This window comes from Podarcis muralis, chromosome 8, assembly GCF_964188315.1.
Source record: "Podarcis muralis chromosome 8, rPodMur119.hap1.1, whole genome shotgun sequence".
Lineage (NCBI taxonomy): Eukaryota > Metazoa > Chordata > Lepidosauria > Squamata > Lacertidae > Podarcis > Podarcis muralis.
The window spans coordinates 66,166,858-66,190,203 of NC_135662.1; the positions used below are offsets into that span (position 1 = coordinate 66,166,858).

At 39.3% G+C, this 23,346-nt stretch overlaps 1 protein-coding gene across 2 annotated transcripts in view; it reads right to left on the bottom strand.

The window, feature by feature from the left end:
* GMDS (GDP-mannose 4,6-dehydratase) overlaps nt 1–23,346 on the bottom strand; it is a 285,325-nt gene that overhangs the window by 200,283 nt on the left and 61,696 nt on the right. The window contains exons 5-6 of one of the 2 annotated variants that reach the window (XM_028737854.2): nt 2,337–2,529; nt 1,724–1,828 (exon numbers count right to left, since the gene is read on the bottom strand). In XM_028737854.2, the coding sequence (XP_028593687.2) occupies nt 1,724–1,828; nt 2,337–2,529 (298 nt within the window). The remainder of the gene's footprint in view (nt 1–1,723; nt 1,829–2,336; nt 2,530–23,346) is intronic. The other variant, XM_077933314.1, reaches the window with a different exon arrangement.

Here is a 23,346-nt window from a genome sequence, read left to right on the forward strand (position 1 = left end):
GACATTTTTGGAAAGTTGGATGATTCATATTACAAACATTTTATTTAATTTGAAAGCAAATGTTATAATTAGGCCAACAAACCTCTGTTCTTTTATATAGCAGCAAAGGTCCTAAATGGTTTTCTCACCTTTAAACCTCTAGTATTCTTCACTCTTGCATCAAAATAGACTGCTTGTAAAATGATAGCAGAAGCACCCCTGTCTGACTTTTGGGGAGACAGTCCCCCACTGTACAGAAATCATTGTGAATCACTCTGAGAACCCTGTGGAAGGATATCTGACTTATGGGAATGGATGGATGACAGCTGAAATACATTTAAATAGTGTAAAAGTGCCGTGGGAAAGGAGTGGCAGTAGGATGCTACCTATCAATTTTAAAAAGTTCTACAATAATGAACATGACCCTTCCTCTGCCGCCGCAAGAACTTTATTGGCCCAAAGATGGAAAACACAAGATTTACCGACCATCCAGGAGTGGGAGGTGAAGATGATAGATTTTGCGGAACTTGCCAAATTGACAGGAAGGATCCGGGACCAAGAGGACCAGAGATACAGTAACAATTGGAATAAATTTATTGAATATATAAAGGAGAACAACAAAAATATTAAGACACTAGCAGGACTGGAATAACACCTCCAATGTAAAACAGTAGAGTTATGACAATAATATACGCAAAAAGTATGTGATGTATATACCAGCGGTCGGGAGGGAGGGAAGTCAGGACTCGGCAAAGTCAAAGGGATTATAATGTGACAATAAGGATTGTTGGAAAAAGAATTACATGTTGAAAACAATAAAAATTTATTTGGAATGAACATGACGCTTCTTCTCTTTCACATGTGCACACCGACTCACTCTATCTCACACACATTTCCCTATCTACCCCCAGAGCCCTTTCAAACGATGGAGACAGTGGAGCACAGTAATCAATAGTCTATGGGTGTTTTTCTCTTTTGTGCCCTTGATTTGATGTGTATGGATCCTGGCATATTTTTCCTTATAGTTAATGAATGAAAGAGCACAGGAGTGAGGCTGTCAGAGGGTGATCTTAATATGAAACCTGCACTAGGTGAGCAATAAGGTAAAGGTAAAGGTACCCCTGCCCGTACGGGCCAGTCTTGCCAGACTCTAGGGTTGTGCGCTCATCTCACTCTATAGGCTGGGAGCCAGCGCTGTCCGCAGACACTTCCGGGTCACGTGGCCAGCGTGACAAGCTGCATCTGGCGAGCCAGCGCAGCACACGGAACGCCGTTTACCTTCCCGCTGGTAAGCGGTCCCTATTTATCTACTTGCACCCGAAGGTGCTTTCGAACTGCTAGGTTGGCAGGTGCTGGGACCGAACGACGGGAGCGCACCCCGCCGCGGGGATTCGAACCGCCGACCTTTCGATCGGCAAGTCCTAGGCGCTGAGGCTTTAACCCACAGCGCCACCCGCGTCCCAGGTGAGCAATAGGTGCTGCTATTAGGATAAACCCTATCATTGGGAATTGGTTATTTTATTTCAGTGAAATAGAAAGTTTACAACTCCATCAATTCTGCTATTGATTCCCCCCCCCTACAGAACTATTATATAGTGTTTTGAGCCTGTCCACAAAATGAATAATTATTTTATATGTGAAAGCTTTCATTATGTGGGTTTAGAATTTATCTTGAGACCAGTTACAATGCATTGCTGTTCAGACGTGCACAAGAGAACGCAGAAATTTTCAATATTTTTCTTACCTCTCCTGGGACTCTCATGGTTGAAGAGAATACCATTCACAGCAAAGAGATTGTAGGCCTCCCTGAAGTTCACCACAATCCAATATGCATATAGCTTGGCTGCCCCTATAACAGTAATTGTAACTTATTTATTGAAAATGTTAATTTAACCCCTCTCCAAATAAGCGAAACCACATTATTTCCATCTTTCCATTTTCATTTTTATTTCACAAAGAGAGAGAATGCTTTAAGGAAAAACAAGTAAGGTTTTTAATGGAAATGGTAGCTTACATTCAACAAGCAGTGACAGATCACATTCACGTTGTAGGATTTGTACTGGGTAAGAAATGTGAAAAGAAAAAAATGCAGAGTAGAATGTAGAAAATGTTACTGCCTTCATTTTAAACTTCGGCACAAAAGCCTTCAGTTTTAGCAGGCCAGCTTGTAAACTGTCGTTCCAGAAAAGAAGTTAAGATCTAAAATTGGTTGCAACCTCAAGATTTGTGATGCCAGACTCCCATTTGCCTCAAACTTTTGTGCCTCCATCAGCACAAGTAACTTTGTGCTTCATGGCAGCTAATTAGGATGCAATATGTAGGCAGGGACAAGCATAGACATAAGCTGACATACTCACCATATGGTGATCTGGGATAAAAAGGAGTGGTCTCCTTTTGCGGTATTTCTTGCACTTTCCCATAAAGCTCACTTGTTGAAGCTTGGTAGAACTTCACAGAGTCTATGAGGCTGCATGTCTTGATAGCATCAAGTAACCGTAAAGTGCCAATTCCATCAACATCAGCAGTATATTCAGCCAAATCAAAAGATATCTGTGACGGCAGAAAAAAGACAGAACAAACACTAAAATACTTGGCAAAATGTTTCAGCACTTAAGGTTTCAACCATGCTTATTAGCAAAAATGCAAGATCGCATACACACAGATATATATATTTGCCTTAGGCATATGAGGCATTTTTAAATTTAAATTTTTGCAAATTTCATTCTTACATGCATATAGATGCAGAGAGAGAGATATGGAGCATCAGATAAATGTGGATCTTTTTCTCATGGATCTTTGTTCTGTCCTATTTCCTGAAGAGAAACTGGTTGAGTGTGTGTTGCTATGCACTTTCACTTCTAATCTATACAAAGTTATTCATTAGACTGATATTCTAATCAGTAAACTTGTTTTTGTGAGCGCTTCAGGTTAACCTACAATGAAAGCCACAAAAGTATAAAGGAAAGAAGAATGTATTTTGTTTTCTAAATTACCGCCACAATCGCAAAAGTTGCTTAACACTAAAACTGAGAAGGCTATTGCAACCACCATTCACATTGCACAGGGAATGCATCTTGACATTCAAACTTTCATTTGCAATATGAATTGCTCTGCTTTAGAAGCAGAAACAAAATTTGCCACTTCGATTCAGCAGGTCGGAATACACTTAAATGTACTTTCGTGCAAGTCGCACGAATCATTCTAGAGGCCTCACACGTCTTACATCTTTTATCACCCGCATGGCTGTTGGAAAATCAGAAACTAAAGCTTCTTCCACCTCCGCCACTCTGCCAGATGGAGCTTTATTTGTTGAATTTTCCCCAATTCTACGACTATTAAAGGCACAGGAACCTTGCCAGAAAAGGTGGCAGCTTTGCCCACACCTCAACATTCCCCACGGCTACTGAGAGGACTCCCCAAGGACCTAGGTATCTGGATATGTATTAGTAACCTCTCCAGGAGCTAAAGCTTAATATAGACAGCTGAAGGACAAGGAATTGCTTTTAAAAAAAGAAGAAGACTCAGCTGCAAAAGGAGAAAGATAGGGAAAGCCTGCATAAGGCTGGAAACCCTAAAGCAAATAGAGATTTGTGGGTCTGGTTTCCTGAGAAACTGCTTTTATTATAAGCATGTGTGTGTGTGTGTGTGTGTGTGTGTGTGTGTGTATAATATTGGAAAGGTCCAAAGGTGAAGTCATTCTCTATTCACTGATGGGAAAATGAAAGAGATCATTAAGTGGTTGTCATAGCAGGGGCAGCATAGTTGGACAGGATTGGTGGTGCTGGCATGCACGAGTTTCCCAAGGGGTGACCATACCACCCTGTCCCCTGCATATTGTTTTCTTTTAAAAGGCTGAGAACAATTACCCCCAAACTTGGCCAGGACTGACAAAATATTGGAGTCAGTATAAGGCAGTTCCTTATAGCCCTATAGAGTTTTACACATTATTTCCTACTGAAATATGTAGATGCTTTTTGTGTGTGGGAGGTTCATGCTTTTTTCACACCGTGCAAATTTTGGATGTCTTTGCCAAATTACAGCACTGCATATGAGCCCCACAGAAAAGTATTTTTAGGCCGCCTACTCACACGTACCTATTTTATTAATGTTTTGCTTTGCTATAGCCTACAGTCTTGGTTAGTAAAAAAAGTTTTACATTCACTAACCAAGCGCATAGGCTCAAGCAAAGCAAAACGTCAATAAAATAGGTATACAGTGGTACCTAGGGTTACATATGCTTCAGGTTACATATGCTTCAGGTTACAGACTCCGCTAATACAGAAATAATATCTCAGGTTAAGAACTTTGCTTCAGGATGAGAACAGAAATTGTGCTCCAGTGGCGTGGCATCAGCAGGAGGCCCCATTAGCTAAAGTGGTGCTTCAGGTTAAGAACAGTTTCAGGTTAAGAATGGACCTCCGGAATGAATTAAGTACATAACCAGAGGTACCACTGTATGTGAATAGATTGCTTTGAGGTAATTCTTAATTACTATAGGTGTTTTCAGATAAATGACAAATTCAAGGCCTCTGTATCTTCCTTCCAGACAGGGATGGAATATTGGCATAACACTATATTTATGTGGACTTCTACTAAAAAGGAAGTATTATCAGTGCTCAAAGGATTTCAATTGAAGAGATGTGTCACTTCTAATTGGGGAACTGCAACAAAATGTTGTGATGTATACCTAGCACACTTGATGTCACCCAGGCTCCACATACCAGCATGGCTAGAACTACGGCACTTCTTTTGGGGGTTGGCTTAAATTCCAAACAGCAGTCAAGTTTGAGTCCCCTCAACTATACAGAGGTTTTCTTCAAGGGTCACCTCTTCAGTGATATCAGAACAGTCAAATCAATAGAAATCAGAAAGTTCCTCTGCTTGTCAAAGCTTTCTGTGACATCACAGCAGTTTAGCCATATGACACCTATGCCCTATGAACATGCTAGTTTGCATATCAGGTGATTAGATAAACGTTATGGGCTCTGGTGGGATTATAACCCCTTCTTATATTTTAAATTTCACTGCATCTATTATGTTTCTGGGTTCACACACACTATCTATGCACCTTCGCTATTAGTCTCTCCATCACAGAAGAGCTTTCATAAAGGAAGGAAAAGATTTTACAGCAATAACATACTGGTGTGGAGGAAACAACAAGGAAAAATATAAGGTGGTATATTAGAGAATGTAAAAACTTCAGAATGGCTATTAACCTTTGTCCCAAGTATGTATTCACACACGCAAAACAATCCTAAGCATGTTTATCTGCAGCAAAGTACAGCTGAGTTCAAGAGAATTTACTGCCTAGTAAGGATGTTTAAGATCGCACCCTTTTGCTATTAATTTGAAGGAGCCGAGGAGCTATCAGGTTATATAGGGCAAGGAAGTAAATTTTTTTTTAGCAAATTGAAGCCTCAATTAACATAAATATTTTAACAGTGGGAGAGAGAATCCTAATATTTTTCAACATCATTTTTCAAGAAGCTTATCACTCTCACACACCCAAACTCTGCAGTGCAGCCAGGAAAAGATTTACAGTTTGAAATGTTCCAACATCAATGATCAGTGACACAGTAATGCTCCGAAAGTTTTCTTACATGGTGAAATCCAGCTGTCCTAAAGGCTTTAAAGATCTTTCCCCCCGTTTTTTAAAGCCCCAAAGGGTGGTTTTGCAAAGTCACTAGAGAACTTTAGCAAGGGAGTTGTAAAAGGATAACCAATTCATTTTGCTTTATAGGAGTCATGGGAATCAACGACAATGAAAAAACTGTGGGAGGGAAAAGGTGACTTTGAACATTTCATTTCAGTGTTTTGTTATTAATTTTTATACAGGCAGCTGAATAAATGGCTGGTTGACATCTAATTCCCTTTTAAAACATTGTGTGTGGGGGATTCTTGGGTTGCCTTTGTTTTTATTTTTAGTATTTTTATTATACAAGTACTGTGATTTTATGTTATGAACTGCCCTGAGATTGATGGGTATAGGGCAGTATAATAAACAAACAAACAAACAAACAAACAAACAAAATAAATTATTTTAATCAGTATTTTTCTTTTTTCAAAAAAGGTAGCTTCAAGTATGCAGTATATCATGGTAGTTCTGTAAATTTACCACTATATCTTTAGAGTGGGACTATTTAAACAAAGAAAACTGACAATTTCTGAAGCAATGGACTAGCTTCCTTTGAATTAACCAGACTTAACCACCATCTGCCACTCTGAACAGCATAACAAAGAGTTGTTGACCTAAAGAAATTTTTTTTTTCAAACTCTTCCTCCCAGTCACATAGGAGGAGGAAAGTGGGAGTACACAAGCCTTGGAAGAGCTAGAGCCGTTCACGTTGAAAACCATGACATCAGAACATTTCTTACATCAGTACAGTGACCCATAGATCTTGTTCAGCTACCTACTGTTTGTGCTGTGATCTCAGCGCTGCACTGGTTCATCCTGCTGCAAATGCCAGGCTTGACTATAGTAGTTCACACTGATTTTTTTAATTGTAAGGTTTTGTGGTATTTTTTGCTAATAGTTAAGCTGTGTATTGTATTTATTACTTGCTGTTTGCTGCACTGGGGTTCCCTTGGGATGTTCAGTGATTTATAAATATAATTAAAATGAAAGAGAGAGAGAATATCCATCATATAGGATGGAACTTGAAAAAGTTAAGTTTAGGACTTTGAGAATTTTCTAGTATGTGAGATGAAACTGAAGTTTCCATAAATATATATATTTTTAAGAAGGTAAATAAGGTAATGGAATTCTGCATCAGTACAAGATCTAAAGAAAACACACAGAGTATCTCAGAGAAAAGGAAACAGGCATGTTACAGATTTGGGTTACAAATTCGAGCACATCACTGTTTTAAGTTTCATTTACTGTGACTCTCCACAGCGGTTTTATTAAAAACTGTCAGTACTTCTGTGCTTTCCTTCTTATTAAAATTGCTGTTAGAAATACAGTGCTCAAAGTAGATATAATTTTTCCATATACTGACAGAGTTTAATACATTTCACAAATGAAACATACACTAAGGTGCAATCCATCGTTGTCTTTAAAGGTTCAGCAAGTACAATGAAAGGTTAGGAGAAAGTGAGCAACGTTTTCCTCAAAAAACCAAAATATATACGTATATATTGCTATATTATCATCTTATTTTTCTGTCGGGAGGAAAGGGATTAAGGAGGAAGGTGGTTAAATGTATTCTACTTATACCCTTGGTCATAAGGAAGAAGATTGTATACATAAGGACCTAAGAGTCCGCTGGATGAAGCCAATGGCCTATCTAATCTATCACCCTATTTACACAGCGGCCAATCAGATGCTGTGGGAAGCAGGACCCAAACACAAGAGAACTCTCATTTACTCTGTAAGTTTACAGCAATTGGTATTCAGAAGGATGCTGCCTTTGACCATAGAGACAGAGGATAGTAATAATGGCTAGTAGCCATCCAAGCCAGTGGCCATCACTGTGTCCTGAGTGAGCAAGTCCCACAATTTAACTATGCACTGCATGAGGAAGTACTGTCTTTTATCTACCTTGAATCCCCCAAGATTCGACTTCATTGGATTCATTCTAGTGTTATGAGGGAGAGAGAAACGTATCTGTCTGCTTTCTCCATTTCATGAATATTTTTTATAAACTTCTATCGTGTCACCTTTACTTGCCTTTTCTCTAAACCACCAAGTGAAGTGCTCCTCTTGAACATCATGCTAAATACAGCAAGCACCGCTAAGTGCAGAATGAGTCAATTATACTGCCGCCCTTAAAAATTAGTATTATTTTTCATTCTTATATTTGTGCGAGAGAGAAGCTGAGTGCAATTTTCTGTCAGATTAACTGACTAAAGTGAATCCCATTCTCCGTTCAAAACAGAATGCAAGCTCGTTTTGTCTCCGTCGGCTCACAGTATGTAATTTAGAAGCAACTGAAGAAACTTTAGCTAAGATATGCAAAAGTAAAATATACCCAAATGCCTTAAATATACACACACATTTAGGAAGGAAGGAAGGAAGCCAGCCAGCCTGCCTGCCCGCAAACTTATGTAATTACTTGTGTGCCTCTTCTACCTATTTTCAAACACTTGTTACCTTCCAGTGAGAAATCTCAACTCAGAAACTTAGGGTCTTTTGCTACACCTGTCCAGTTAACATAAAGAGAAAGTAATATATGAACTAGGGAGTAGCTCATATTTAGGTATAAGATGTCTACAAAATATATATACACAAACACTAACACATGGAGTATCTGTTAAGAGAAGCAGAAGTATTTGCCTGATGCTCATACCACCTCACGTTTAATATTCTGATTATACAAGAAAAGGCCTTCCTTCCTTTGGCTCCTAACTGATGTAAAAGAGGCAATGTCAGTGTGCATCTTGACAATGACAGCTGCTGCTAGATGCTAATGGAAGCATTTTTCGTTTTTTTGTTGTGTGTGCTTAGATTTTGTTTACTTTGCTTTCTTTATCCTTAACAAACAACATGTACAACTCTGGTGAAAAAGTGAACGAAATGCAACAGATTTGCACTAACCGCATCCTGTCTCCTACGTAAAATAAGGGAAGGTAACACATGCAACAACTTTCTATAATATACAGTGGGTGTTATGGCTAAATGATTTAATAGTTGTATCCAATATTAGTCAAAGCAGGCTAACTGAACTTAATGGACTCTACTAACTTAGGTCCCATAATCTCATTGGGTTTGCTCTGAGCAGAACTTTGTTAGATACAGTCCATAAGATATTAATGGGACAAGTTATGTCATTGGATGCCAATGATTTAAATGGGGATTGAGTACAGCTAACTTAGACCAGATCCAATAATAAACACCATCATATCTTTCAATTTTTGTTTTTATGTATAAGTCAGTAACTTGGGGGTGTTTTCATTCTTCAGCAATGTAATGTAAAACAAGCAGTGAAGTTTACAAAATTTCCACACATTTCAATATACATTGGCTCTCTGTTTTAAATATAGACACGTCTAAGCATAAATAATTATAGTGTGTTCCAAAATAGCAAGCAGACAAGTTCCATTGAGTCACAGAAAATTAGTGCATCTTGATATTTTCAGACACCTTTTTTTGGCAACATGAAAGAGGAAAAACCTTCCTAGTAACAAGTATGTAATTCTACAGTGGCTTTAATCCAATCTATTTAAAAACACCATTTCAGTGTTATACAGATCCTGCACAATTTATAGGGAGTTTCTTATGCTACATAACTCAAGTGCATTACAAATTAACAGGCACCCAAGAGCACACAATACAACATGGAGATAATGTAATTTGAGACTAAACCACATAATTAACATAATTGCATTTGTGTATGCTTAAAAGCATTACTGTTCCCTTAAACTATCTATTGACAAGTTTTGAATCTTGCTCCTTTGAAAACCATTAAAAACACTGGTCTCAAGAAAGCATTGAAATGAACTGAAATGAAAACTATGCACGGTAATGGAAACATTTGCTAAATAGAATTTTTTAAGCACAACTGCGGCTCCAACACTTTGGCCACCTCATGAGAAGAGAAGACTCCCTGGAAAAGACCCTGATGTTGGGAAAGATGGAGGACACAAGGAGAAGGGGACGACAGAGGACGAGATGGTTGGACAGTGTTCTCGAAGCTACCAACATGAGTCTGACCAAACTGTGGGAGGCAGTGGAAGACGGTCTGGGAATCAGCGTGTTTTTACATGAGTAGAATGTGTGCTTTTATCTAAACTGCATCTCTGGGTTGTTTATGGGGCATAAGAATTTGTTCATTCCCCCCCCTTCAAAATATAGTCCGGCCCCCCCACAAGGTCTGAGGGACGGTGGACCGGCCCACGGCTGAAAAAGCTTGCTTTCCCCTGGCCTAGGGATTGTGTTTAAGATTCCACCCAAAATCTACATACCCTAAGAGTCTGAAGGCAGAGATCTGAACACAACCGTTTGCATGTACTTATGCATAATTGTACTTTAGTTACCAATAACAGCATTAGCTATCATGACAGCAAAAGCAAAGCTACTTCTTTAAAGAGGTAAAACCTAAATAAGCAATTACAAATGCCTATGAATAATCTTTTCAAAAAACGCACACCTTATTCCCAGTCAACAAGTAATTCGTGCAATTAGGTGTGTTTCCACTTCATCTTATCTGGGAGAACAATCTTAAGCAGTATTACATTTCATGTAAACAACTGAGGGAACAATAGTGGCACTCAAAGTACCACACCACAACAAAAATGCATCTCACCAATGTTTTATCATTCAGCTAATAAGATAAGCCTTAAAAGGACCTGTGTTGTTAGCTTCAGGTACCCAAAGGCAATTTGGAAACTGTCTTTCTCAAAAGCGAATTTCCAGGCAGACTGTGTCTTATAGTCTTTCCCCCGTCCTCTGCATATCACAATTCTCACAATGTATATAGCCTGTACACTTCAGAAAGCTTAAGTTGAGAAACAATGGATTTCTAAAGACGAATACTAATAAAACACCCCAAACATCACAAGTACGACATGGCTAAAGGTAAGCCTCTGAATCCTATCTTATAAGAAAAATTACAATAACTGAAATAGAAGCAAAACTTTGAACTTGGGTGAGTCTTAAATTTGGAAGAACTCTTACTATTCCACACAATTACATACAACTTCCAAACTGTGAAGCTAACCCAAGGAATCATATATAGACTAATAGCTAGTAATTTTCTCTGTAGAGAAAAACATAGACCTGAGAACTTGTAAAGAGCCCTTCAGTAGTACAGGAGCCATCAGAATGATCCAGATGGCAAATTAATCTGAATCTGCTTCTTATTCCTACAAAATTTATGATTTGCAAAAAGGTGGGTGGGCAGCAATCTGAAAGCCTGGCATTTGCAGAGACCACAGTCAAAAAAATAATTTGGCTATCCAGAAAACGGCTACAATATCAGGGAAAATTAAAAAAATTGCCAAGACCAGGCACTCAAAATTCTGCTTTACACTGCACACGGTTTCTTAAAGGTCCAAATACCACAGGAAATAAGTGCTTATCTGTGAGAGCCAGAAAAACAACAAAGGTAAAGGGGTTCTTTTCTATTCTTTTGCCGTCCTACCACCAACTGTGAAGTGTTTGGCGCTTCCTCTTAGTCCCAGCCATTTCGTAGTGCATTTGGCTTTAATCAGGTGGAGGGCAGGAACTCAACATCCTGTAGCCTTGCTCTGATTAGGAGGAGTCAAATTCTACAAATTGGCAGATTTCTTCCTTTACCCTTGCTTATTTGATGAATCATTTGTTTTAAAGTATTTCAAAAGGAACATTAGAAGAGAAGCAGGCTCGGCTTGTGACCATTTTCAAGTCTATTTATAACTACCCCACTGACAAGAATGCAGACCGTTTCACCTCCATAAACCAATATTTTAACAGCCCTCCTAAATTAATGCCACAGAGCAATTATGCTGCAGAAAAATGTGCTGACTACTGTAACCACCAATCTATGAGATGTCATAAACAGGGTACAAAAAGCTAATACAAGTTAGTGGAGCTCAAAGGCGATTTATTGGTGCAAGGTCTAGTAATTTCGGTGGAACTCCAGCGCTGTGAAAATTATTTCAGGAGGAACGGGCTGATAGTAGCTCTCTAGTGAAATAAGTAACCAAACAAAACCGCGTTGCAAAGAGAACGTCAGCAATATCTAGGCAACACGATGACCATGTACATACACAACAGACAAACTTTATAGAATTCCTTCAAACCATAATGAGTCCAAAATGGAATCTTTAGTCTCAAAGTCTCTGAAAATATTAAAATGAAGCGAGGTACCAGACTTTGTACGATGAAAGACAAGCTGTGAAGCTTTGTGTATTCAGCTAATTTAATGTCCAACACTGAACAGTGATTCCGGATATTGACTACTGTTTCGTAGAATTCTTCATCAGCGTGGTGGGAGGATATAGAATTGCTTCATAAACCCATCTTATTTTGAATGAATGTATGTAAATGAAAATATCAAATGCTGTGGAACAGTGCTCATGTAATGATGTAGTCACTGCATTCATTCAAAATAAGATGGGTTTATGAAGCAATTCTATATCCTCCCATCACGCTGACTGAGATCAATCAGTCTAGAAGAGTGGTAGACAACATGGAGCACTCCAGATGTTATGGACTACAACTCTAACCATCCTAGACCAGTGCACATACTGACTGAAGATGATAGGAGTTGTAATACATAACATCTGGAGAGCAGCACAGCATCTCCTGCACTGGATGATAATAGATGGACCACTGGACTTATTCAGTATAAGGAAGATCCATTTGTTCATATCCCCATGGGTGCTACTTGAATACACTAGCCACAATAGGATTTTTGAATATAAAAATGGTGTCCCCTTTTATAAAACCTTTGGGGGGGGAAATCCTTGGAAGTTTCATTCTATTTCTCACCTGCTTATGCCTCCCTTAGGACATGAAAAGATATACTCATTAGGCAGCTTGGCTTTAAATGGAGCTTAATTTATTGGGGGAGGACAGTAAGTTATTGAGGATATAAAATATCAATAATAATAATAATAATAATACCCCTTGCAAACTTCTGAAATGATTTGAAATTAAAGAGGAAATTAGGACATTACTGTGAACTGTCTCTTACAGAAAATTTACAAGAGCCGCAATAACAAACCAGAGAGATCTGTATTGTTCCTTAACTCATAAGCACAGTATTTGCATTCAGTGCACCACTGAACACACACACACACACACACACTGGCCTGCCTCTAAAATGATCATTTTGCTTTGTATCTTCTAGTATATGCCTTCTGAGAGGGAAAAGCAACGAGTCTCACAGACTTGCATACTTCATGTTTTTGGTTTTTTTAGTTTAAATCTGAATATGCCTTCTGCAGCTTTCATCAAAATCACGTCAACTCCCACCTCTGGCCAATACTGTCACTGAATGATGAATTAAAAGTTTAACATTTGACATTAAAATGGGAAATCTCTTCCAACAAAATCAGCTAATTTATATGGCACTCACCTGGGGATTGAGTAGGGATTAAATATTACTAGAGGGGAGAAAAATCAAGGCTTTAATTAAAGTCCATGATAATCTGCAGTAAGGATGAGCAGCAACAATATTTTATTTTTAAAATTTATTTTTAAAATTTATATACCTCCCTTCATCCAAGGATCACAGGGCAGTTTACAATATTAAAAAATCACAAAAATATAATAACAAATGAAACAATAATATCCAAATCGGTCAGCCTGGATAGCTCAGCTGGTTAGAGCATGGTGTTGCTCAGCTGACAATAAGACTTTCTATCAGCAGAAGGGAGACAAAATAGTTTTCTGGGCAATTCCCCCTCACAACTAAATCTGCTCCAGAGGGTTGCAGTGTCCTCCAGTTGGGAGTATGGAGGGTAGAAATGCAAGAGACAGGGGTAATGGCTGAAAATTGCTTCCCTCCCATTCTGCTGACAGAATACCATACCATCAACCTAACAGCACCATTGGATACCACCTTAAGGTTTTCTAGATGCTTTCATTTATTTCGTGAGCTGCCAATTACAGAAATGTGCTTCTAATTGATTTTTAATGTGTTATATAACCACATGCCTATTAGCATTCCATTCTGAGATGGATAGATGTACAGTGACAAAACACATGCAAGCAAGAAATTTAACCGCAGCATCTCATGTATTTTCCTTTTGTAAATCTGGATGTCAAAGTTATGGTTTCTGACATCTCCAAAAATTATCTCAGCAAGTTATAAAATCGCTACAAGAAATAATATACCGTAATAGCAACCCCGCTTGCCCCCCCAAACCCATCCCTTTCCCCAGTCTACTATTTATGCTGTATAATAGGGAAAATGTGATATTTTCTGAATTTTATTTGAGTTTGTATTTTCTTGAATATCTTACGCATGGAACAAGACGGTTGACCGAACAATATAATTTAGTAGCATGGGACAAAGGTCATTTGGAAGGGATGTGCCTTTAAGAGCTTACAAAGGCCTGCTCCTAGCTTCCCTATTAGAAAAGGAAGCATCTCTCAGTAAAGGAAGGATGCTCACTTTAAATAAGGAAATGAGTTTGCAGGATGTGCACATGCTGCTTTCTATTAAGGATCAGCAACTTCTACACACACAAAAGCAAATAGAACTCTTTTATTTTAGGAGATTAAGCCCACTTATGGGCTTACCTGGAAAGACATGAAGGGAACGAAATGAAAGTCATTCAACAGGATCTTTCGGTTGTGAAAATTGTCTCTCATATCTAGCTACTATTTTTTTTTAAAAAAAATTGTCCAGTAGCACTTTAGAGACCAACTAATTTTTTTCTGGGTACAGTGGTACCTCGGGTTAAGTACTTAATTCGTTCCGGAGGTCCGTTCTTAACCTAAAACTGTTATTAACCTGAAGCACCACTTTAGCTAATGGGGCCTCCTGCTGCCCCTGCGCCACCGCTGCACGATTTTTGTTCTCATCCTGAAGCAAAGTTCTTAACCCGAGGTAATATTTCTGGGTTAGCGGAGTCTGTAACCTGAAATGTCTGTAACCTGAAGCGTCTGTAACCCGAGGCACCACTGTACAAGCTTTTGTGTGCATGCACACTTCTTCAGATGCACTCTGTTGATGGACTTCCATTTCCTGTAGCTCAATGTGGTGCCTTCCATGGTTCTAGATTCAGGTAGGTAGCCGTGTTGGTCTGACGCAGTCAAAATAAAAAAATTAAAAAACTGTCCAGTAGCACCTTAGAGACCAACTAGGTTAGTTCTGTGTATAAGCTTTCGTATGCATCTGAAGTATCTGAATAAGTATGCATGCACACAAAAGCTTATACCCAGAAGAAACTTAGTTGGTCTCTAAGGTGCTACTGGACAATTATTTTATTTCTTTATTTCGACTGCATCAGACCAACATGGCTACCTACCTAAATCTGTATCTAGCTACAGTTATGTTAAGGTGTTGCATTTTACAATAGACTATGCAGACAGACAGCAATCACAGAAACGAGATATTGTAAAATGTAATATGAGCATTTTGGATTATCTGTGGTGGGGGATCCTCGGCATGATTTACTTTTTGGACCTCTGTATCCATATGCTGGAAAACATCTGCTTCATTCTCTGATGGATTGAGGCAAAAATCCAAAGAACCATTAAACAAGTTCTATGTGCCCAAGGTGGTTTGGAATTCGTCTTGAACCACAACTTCCCCTTCCATATGGGGAACTGATTCTAAAACTCAAGTTTGTGAAAGGAGATTGGAAAAAGCTATTCAAATTGGGGTGGGAGAGTCAAAGATCATACTGTCATACCTTGGGTTACAGACCCGCTGAAACCTGGAACGGGTTACTTCCGGGTTTCAGCGGTCACGCATGCGCAGAAGCACCGAATCGCAACCCGCGCATGCGCAGACACAGCACTGCAGGTTGTGAACACTGCGGGTTGTGAACATACCTTCCGCATGAATCACGTTCGCAACCCGAGCGTCCACTGTACTATGCTAGTGCAACTCAATTGTGTGAGCCCAAGAAGCACTTTGGATCCTGGTTGTGTGCTCTTATGAACATGTCTGTATGTAGATTTCCTAGAAGACTAATTGTTTTCAACCATTGAGCACATCCATCCTCCATAGTTACAATCAGAGAGAGAGAGAACACTGTTAGTTCTCGGCTATTGTGAAAGTGTTGGATTCTGTCTATTATTGAGGTATTGTTCTCGATCATGCGATTAAGATGCAAACTAACCTAGTTATAACAACTTATTCACAACCAGCGTGGCATTTCAGTGCAGAGCTAGATAGAGTAGCATGAAGCATTTTTCCATTTCATATATTCTTATCTATAACCGCCTGTGTGTTTTGATGCCTTTAAATCTCTTGTGTTTAATCAATAAAATCAACTAATCTGAGCCCTGAAAAGCACAGACACGAAAGACAAAGTGTGACAGAGAATCACGCTTTCAACTTCCTACTTCAGTTCTATGAACTTTTCAAGGGTGAAAAAGGCAGCCATTCTCACCACCTCATGACCAATGGGACAGTTAGTGTGGGGCTCAGAGCCTTTATGAGCACGAGGTGAAGACCTCAACGCCACCATTGCACCCCCAGGAAACACAATGGTGATGTCTGGTGTATGTGATTTAGCAGTTTGCCTTTATAGCATCTGTATAGATTTCTTGATTCACTTTTCAAACAATGAAGCTTTTTCCAACACATTAATACCCTACAGATACAATTATTTAAAAAGTTAAAGGTGGAAACTGTGGGTAGAATAGATTATAAGGAGTCCTTCTCTCTGGGTGTTTGTGTGTGCAATATGTGATATAAATATAATAAATAAAGAAATATTTTACATATTGCACACTCACCCACTAGTAATGCCTCAATGCAGAAAGATTGACTGGAGGATGAACTGGACCTTAAACTTACGTTTGGCATGTACCAACATAATTATGGAATTTGAAATGTATAATAGTACAGTGTGGCATGTAGTTTACAACACAGAAAGTATATTGTTAAAAATGATTGTTTCTGAAAATTCACGCAGTGCCAATATTGAATAAACGGATGGCTTGGGCTCAGTTCAGCTGCTTGACTTCTGTTCAAATTCCTTGGTTGGGGGGGGTGGATGTGGCACACCCACAAGCTACCTTATGAAAGTGATAGTTGAATAGCTAACAAAGTTGCACATGTAACTGCTTCAATTTACTAGACCATGGTAACAGTTTTTTTGAGGTACTGTCATCGTGAAAATGATGTCCATTGAAAGCCCAAATCCCTAATGGGTTGCCAGCTCATCCAATGAGGGCGACCATGTAGTCCAGGCCAGCTGCAAGTCCACCAGCAGCTCCACACCACACGGTGACCAAAAACATATCAAGTGGACCACAGTTATAACGAAATTAACATAAAGGTAACAAGAAAAGAAAGTGACAAAGGTTTAGAGAGGGAAATAAGTTTTCATCAAGTCTATCTCTTTACTTTCAAAAGAGGCAATGGGAGTAGTTCAGTGCAATGATACATCCAAGCAGAGCCAACCAGCAGAACTATTATATGTTGTGAAGGACCTTTTCTATCACGGTCTACAGAATGGTTTCGCACGAAGCCACGGAAGCCCTTTGCCACCCATTTGCAAAGCCCTTTGCAGGAAAAAGCACTCAGATCCACTGTGACCTGGACTACTGTTTGTTCCAGAGAAGACCAGGAGTATGCCCTGTTTATTGAAGACGTTTCAGTTTGTACCAGTTTGCATTTTGTTTGTCTGCCTGCCTTTCCCCGCTTTTATTACTGCTTGTTTGCTGCCTTGAGTCTCCTTGAGGAAATAGGTGGGGCGTAAAATTTCAACATAAAACAAACATGAACAGCAGATCTAGCTAGCCTGTGTGGCTCTCCAGCTGTTGTCTGACTCCAACTCCCATGCTAGCCAATGGTCAAGAACGATAGGAGTTATAGTCCAGCAACATCTGAAAGATCACAGGTCAGCCATCCCATATTGGTCCTAAGGACACTATCCTATAGTTCCTGTGAGGGCATTACAGGGGCCACAGAACTTTTCAGATCTCCCTATCTAGAGAGATGAGTCCAAAAACCGAAAGATTGAGAGAGAAGGAGAGAGAAGGCGACTTCATGAGCCTCTTCTCCAAAGTTGGAACTCAGATGCAAAAGAGAACAAAATGGGGAGGTGCCAGAAAATGCTGTGGCTGTGGATCAGGAGAATACAAAGTCTTCTCGTTTCCCCAACACCACCCTTGAGCAAAGGGGAAACTACACCGGCCCTGAAGCTAACCTAGTGTATTTTTCTCCCATTAGTTCCAAAGGAGAGAGAAAATGCTTTTGAAAGAATAAGAAAGCCTTCAGAAGGAGGGGGGAAGAAATGAGGAATGATGCTCTCTCACACACGCACATTTTGCCCTGCTGGCACAAGTCTGCCAGGACTTTGACGGTTCATCTGGCTTTGATTCTCCCTCCTCCAACAGGGTAGGATTGCTCTGCCACTGTAAAACACAGACACTGAAACGCTTACTTATTTTGCTAGGAACTCAGGAATTGCGGATTTTAATGAAACTTGTTTAAAAATCGGTGTGCTTCCTGGAAGCAGCCAACATGATCAATCTTTAGAATTTAACTATTTATCTATTCAAGTACTTAACTTTCCTTACTTATAAGATATGAGAAACTGCATACAAGTAATGTGGAAATAAATGCACAACATCTGCACTGAGTTATCTCCGAGATTGCCGAATTGAGGCTAAGAAATTAATCAAAGAATGTTTTGACTGTGAATTTCTTTTTAAAATAGAATTAAGCAGAAATAGATGCCCATGTGTTGCTGGCTTGTGGTTAAAACAGACAAGCGTTTTTTGAACGAAAGACTTCTTCTAAAAGGCTGTATCCCATCCTGCTTCCTTTCCTCTCATCCCCCTTGTCGGCCCAGTAGTGACATAAATCACTTAAGAGATCTATGATTAGAGATGATTAATAAATATTCTAAATACATAAATAAATGCCTACACCAGGGATTATACTAGGAAGATTTAATTCTTCTGCATATTTTAAAAAATCTGTTGCTCTTGCAAAGCATGCCTTTGAAATATTCAGGTTTACTTCCACTTCTGTATCCAGCGCCGAGTGGGTGGATAAATTGAAGCATACACTGAATATGAAGGAATGAGTAAAAACAAAATGTGGAACAGTATACAAGAGAAGAAGGCTGCCTTTGTCAAACAAGACCTACATTCATTCTAAAAAATCACAATCTTTGGCTCTTTCGCTGGTTTTCACCACTATAGTCTGCTTATCAAAGCACTTTATCAGTGGCAAAGGGATGTGGGCTAACCACTTCACTCAGCTTCAACTTCCCAGCTAGCAGTCTGTCACCAAACAGCTGTTTTTCAATATGTACACTATGTGCTTCAGAGCTTGCTCTGAGCTCCTGACAAGAACAGCATTGTATTATGGAGCTTGTTCATGTTCGGGATTGGTTTACTTTAACCCTCAAGAGGAAAGAATCCAAACGTTACTTGGAGCTTTTAATATTTTAAAGGGGGCCTTCAGCACCCCCAAGCAACCTGTATGTTGTTGTTGTTGCTGCAGTAGTAGTTTCATAGTGCATTATTTGTAGATAAACTTCAAGACTTCTTTAGAATTAATGCATTTCTTTCAAAATTAAACAACAACAACAACACATTTAACCTCCACAGATACATTCAGGTAGTTATCATCCTTATAAGCTGGGAACTGAGCCTGGGCTGATGCTACATGGTAAATTAAGTGTGTGTGTGTGTGTGTGTGTGTGTGTGTGTGTGTGTGTGTGTGTGTTCCAGATTTGTTTCCAACTATCCATCCCCAAATGATAGTGCAGTCTAAATCCACCTTGTTTTGAATCATCTATATTGGCAGGATGGCATAAATCAGAGGTTTTCAACCAACTCCATTCCATGTCTAAACTGGAAGATCTGGGGCTTCCGTTATCACTTTGTGGGTGGATATTGGACTTTTTGTCAGACCGCCCCCAGAGGGTTCGGTTGGGCCCTTATACCTCTAGTATGCTTAAGACTAACACAGGAACACCACAGGGATGTGTACTCAGTCCGCTCCTTTATATTCTCTACACTTACGATTGTGTCGCTGCTCACCCTAGTAATAGGGTTGTCAAATTTGCAGATGACACAACCGTGATTGGGCTCATCCCTGAAAGGGAGGGTGAAAAGGGAGGCCCTGAATGGGAAGCTTGGACTTTGAAAGTCATCTAATCTTCCTTGCTGTACTATACTGTATTGTTTTAATTAGTGTTTTATGGAGCAGTCAAGTAATTTCGTTGTCCCCGAGAGGGGGTAATGACAATAAATATATTATTATTATTATTATTATTATTATTATTATTATTATTATTATTATTATTATTATTATTATTATTTCTGTGGCTCCCCTGTGGGGCTCAGGAGCCCAGTTACGTCACCCCTTGCCTGAGGAGCTGGCAGCCTCTCACCCTTGTTCCCTCAGCCTCCTCTTGTCTCCTCTCTCCTTGGGAGTCCTCTGAGCTGCCCCACACCACCCCGAAGAGAGGTACCTCCTCGCACTGCACCACAGGGGCCTGGGACTTGTCTGTCCATTCCCAATAGCAAGGGCTGGAGGACTGGCTGGCTGGGCTCCCTCACCCACTGGCTTACATACTCTGAGGCCGCCTCAACTCCCCTGGCAACCCCAGAGGCACCATTTGCCTGGGGAGCTTGAAGCTGGGTCTGCTGCAACAAGCAGCTGTGCAAGCCTTTGGGAGGCAGAGACGTGAGAGGGCATCAGAGGAGGAAAGAGGGACAGAGGCCAGTGTTGCCTGTGGCACCCCTGACCACCCTTCAAGGCAGCCCAGGGTGCCACGGCACACTGGTTGAAAAACACTGGCATAGATGTTGGGAGAACTGCAGGGAACAGCAGCTGGTAGGAATGTGGATCAGGGCCTTTTGGGTGAAAGCACTGATGGTGGAATTTCCTCCAAAGGGAGTTAAGACTGTCCCTTTCTCTGTTGATCATGAGAGTAGGGTTAAGACCTTTCTTTGTTCTCCCAGACTTTTAGCATGTCTTAATTCAACGTGGCCATGGTTTTACCCATTTACTCTGGCTCTGAATGCTCTTTTTAAATGCATTGCCTTTAATTTTAATTTTATTGTTGAAAACGGCATTAGAGGGTCTTTTCAGAGTCAGGAGGTGTCATTTTATAAACAACAAATTAGTATAGGTAAAGATTTCATGTACTGTATAAGCTTGAGCATGTTGTACATAGTATGCTGTGAGCTCATTCATTTCAAAATACTGTTGATTGATTCACTGACTGACACGTGACAGCAGAATACACAAGTAATATACTCTAATACCCCTCAATACACTAACACTTATGATATCCTTCTTAAAAAGTAGGATTCAATTATGAATAGAGTGTAATTTTGGTTATAGCAACATGCTAACATTTTCACTGTGAAAAGTATTATAATATATATTTTGATCTTTATCAAATATGGGAGTATAATCTAGCTTGAATCTTTGTCAAACACAGAATTTCCTATTCCAGAATTAACATATAGAGGTTTCAACCGAACGAATTTAGTCAATTATTGTTATTAGCTTTGATACCACCAATACAAATGAATAATCAAGTTCACCTTATTGTACCTGCAGGTATGAAAGAGATTCTTTATTCGACAGAAAAACCCTGTTAAAAATAAATGCAGTTTAATGAAGCAAACTTTGTCACCTTCCCTTTAGGAAGTGCTCTCCAAATAGCTGAAGAGAAACAGAAGAACTCTTTGCTTCAGTTTCTAAATGAATGCCTTGTTCAAATACCTGGCCCACTTCTCTACAGTTTTCCCCCTCAGTGAAGTTGTCATGATTTACCTGGGATACAGAACAAAAACACCTTCTGACATCTTCTATATCATTAAAAATGATGTGTAATTAAACTCACAGACTCGTGCCAAGCTGCACTTTTTGTTTTAAACTTTCACCTGTGCCCTCCTTTTCTGCCAGCCATTTACTGAAGAGCTTTATTGTTTACCAGAAATGTTGCAACTCTTTAAATATATTATTTTGTTAGCCACACACTCTGGGCTGTTTGCAATAGGTGGTGTTCAACTCATCTTTACACTGAATAGATCCATTAAAATTAATAGACCTTTGTTAAATCATGCACAATCATTTCAATGGGTCTACTCTGAGTAAAATGCAGTTGAATGCCACCCAAAGTTATATATGCTGTGGAGCAGATGATTTTTTCATAATAGTCAAAATGATAAATTCCAATTGCACAAAAAAGCTAACATTTCTAAAAAGCCAATATTTAGATTGTGGTTTGGTTGCAATCAAGTTTTAGCGTTGTATAAGTGTGTTAGATTCATTCATTACAACTGGTTAATAAAATGTTTATAATTCTACACAGTTTGGCTTCCACTGACAATTGCATCTAGTACACTACTCTAAAATTAATCTCCAGCTTTGCTAATATAAAAATACCATATTCCTCTTTACTGTCATGTCAGGATAAAATTGCATTTTCAAAAATAGGAATTCAGCCACTGTGTATTTCTTTGAGCTAGCATCCCTCAGGTATAATGTTATCACCTGATGAAAAGTTCTAGTAAACTTAAGAAGTTTGCACAATATTTCGGATAGTCCTGAATAAAAGCATTGCCTTACTACAGATTTTGGAACAGTGGGAATGCACCAACAATAGGATTCTGATTCCTACAACAAAGGGCCTAATTATTTTGCTCATTGTTCATTTTACATGTTGTATGTCCCATCTTCCTTCCCTGATACCTCTAGAGTCTTCTTCATCTGCTTTCAAGACATCTGAGTGCTTTACCTATAACTGTTGCATCTCCCTTCACATTTCTTGACCGATTTCAGTTAAGGGTGAAGAAAGGAAGAGTGTTAGTTTTCACTAAAGCGAGAAGCTGGCAGTACAGGAGCAGTATAAGCAAAGTTCAGAAATAGGTGGGAGAAGGCCAGAAAAATGGTTTAAAAACAGGAAGCCTGTAAAATGCAGAACACTTGAAAGATGTGACAACATTTACAACCCTGAGGGATTCTAACATCTGTAGCTACTCTATGTGTGCACATGTGTTCAGCTGCTGAGGTGCTGACTGCATGAATATAAGGCTTGAAAAGGATTTGACAGCTCCGGGAGTTGACTGAAAAGTGGCCATAAAATATTCAAATCCTGTCTTAGAACTCCTTGTCTTGTTTCTAATTGCTTGTTTACCAAGCCACCTCAACAGTTTGAAATATCTGTGTAAATATGTGTTGTTGTTAAGGTTGCTTCAATAAACTGTACTGGTTGTGTTTCAGATTTCATTTTGGCTCTCTATATAAATGGTTTGGGGTTCTTTTCTCTTTTTTTACACTTATCCAGTTGGCTTTTCGCGATGCACTTCAAACCTCTGGCATGTGTGAAAGTTTTGAAAACATGCATTTATTTACCCGTCTGAAAGTAATGGGTCCTCAGGAGCCATTATGGTCCAACCCGTAATTCCTCCTTAGCTCTCTTATGATGGACCCAACAGCGGCAACTCACGGGGCTGGTTTGTGGTCTACTTATGGTCATTTGATTGCTGTGCAAGTTTATCAAGTGTATATTTGCATGGTTCAAAAAGTGCACGCAGAAAACAGTCTGTCAATGAAATCGTTTGCTTGCCCCTTTACACTGAATGGGTTCTGCATCATCTGGGCACAGTTGCATAGCTCCATGTTCTCATCTGTGTTAATAGGGAAACTTATTACCTGATATACTCATACCATCTCCCACATCCAAATTGGGTTTTGTTAACAATGTGTCTTCTCTTCTTCGATAATAATAATAATAATAATAATAATAATAATAATAATAATAATAAATTTTTATTTA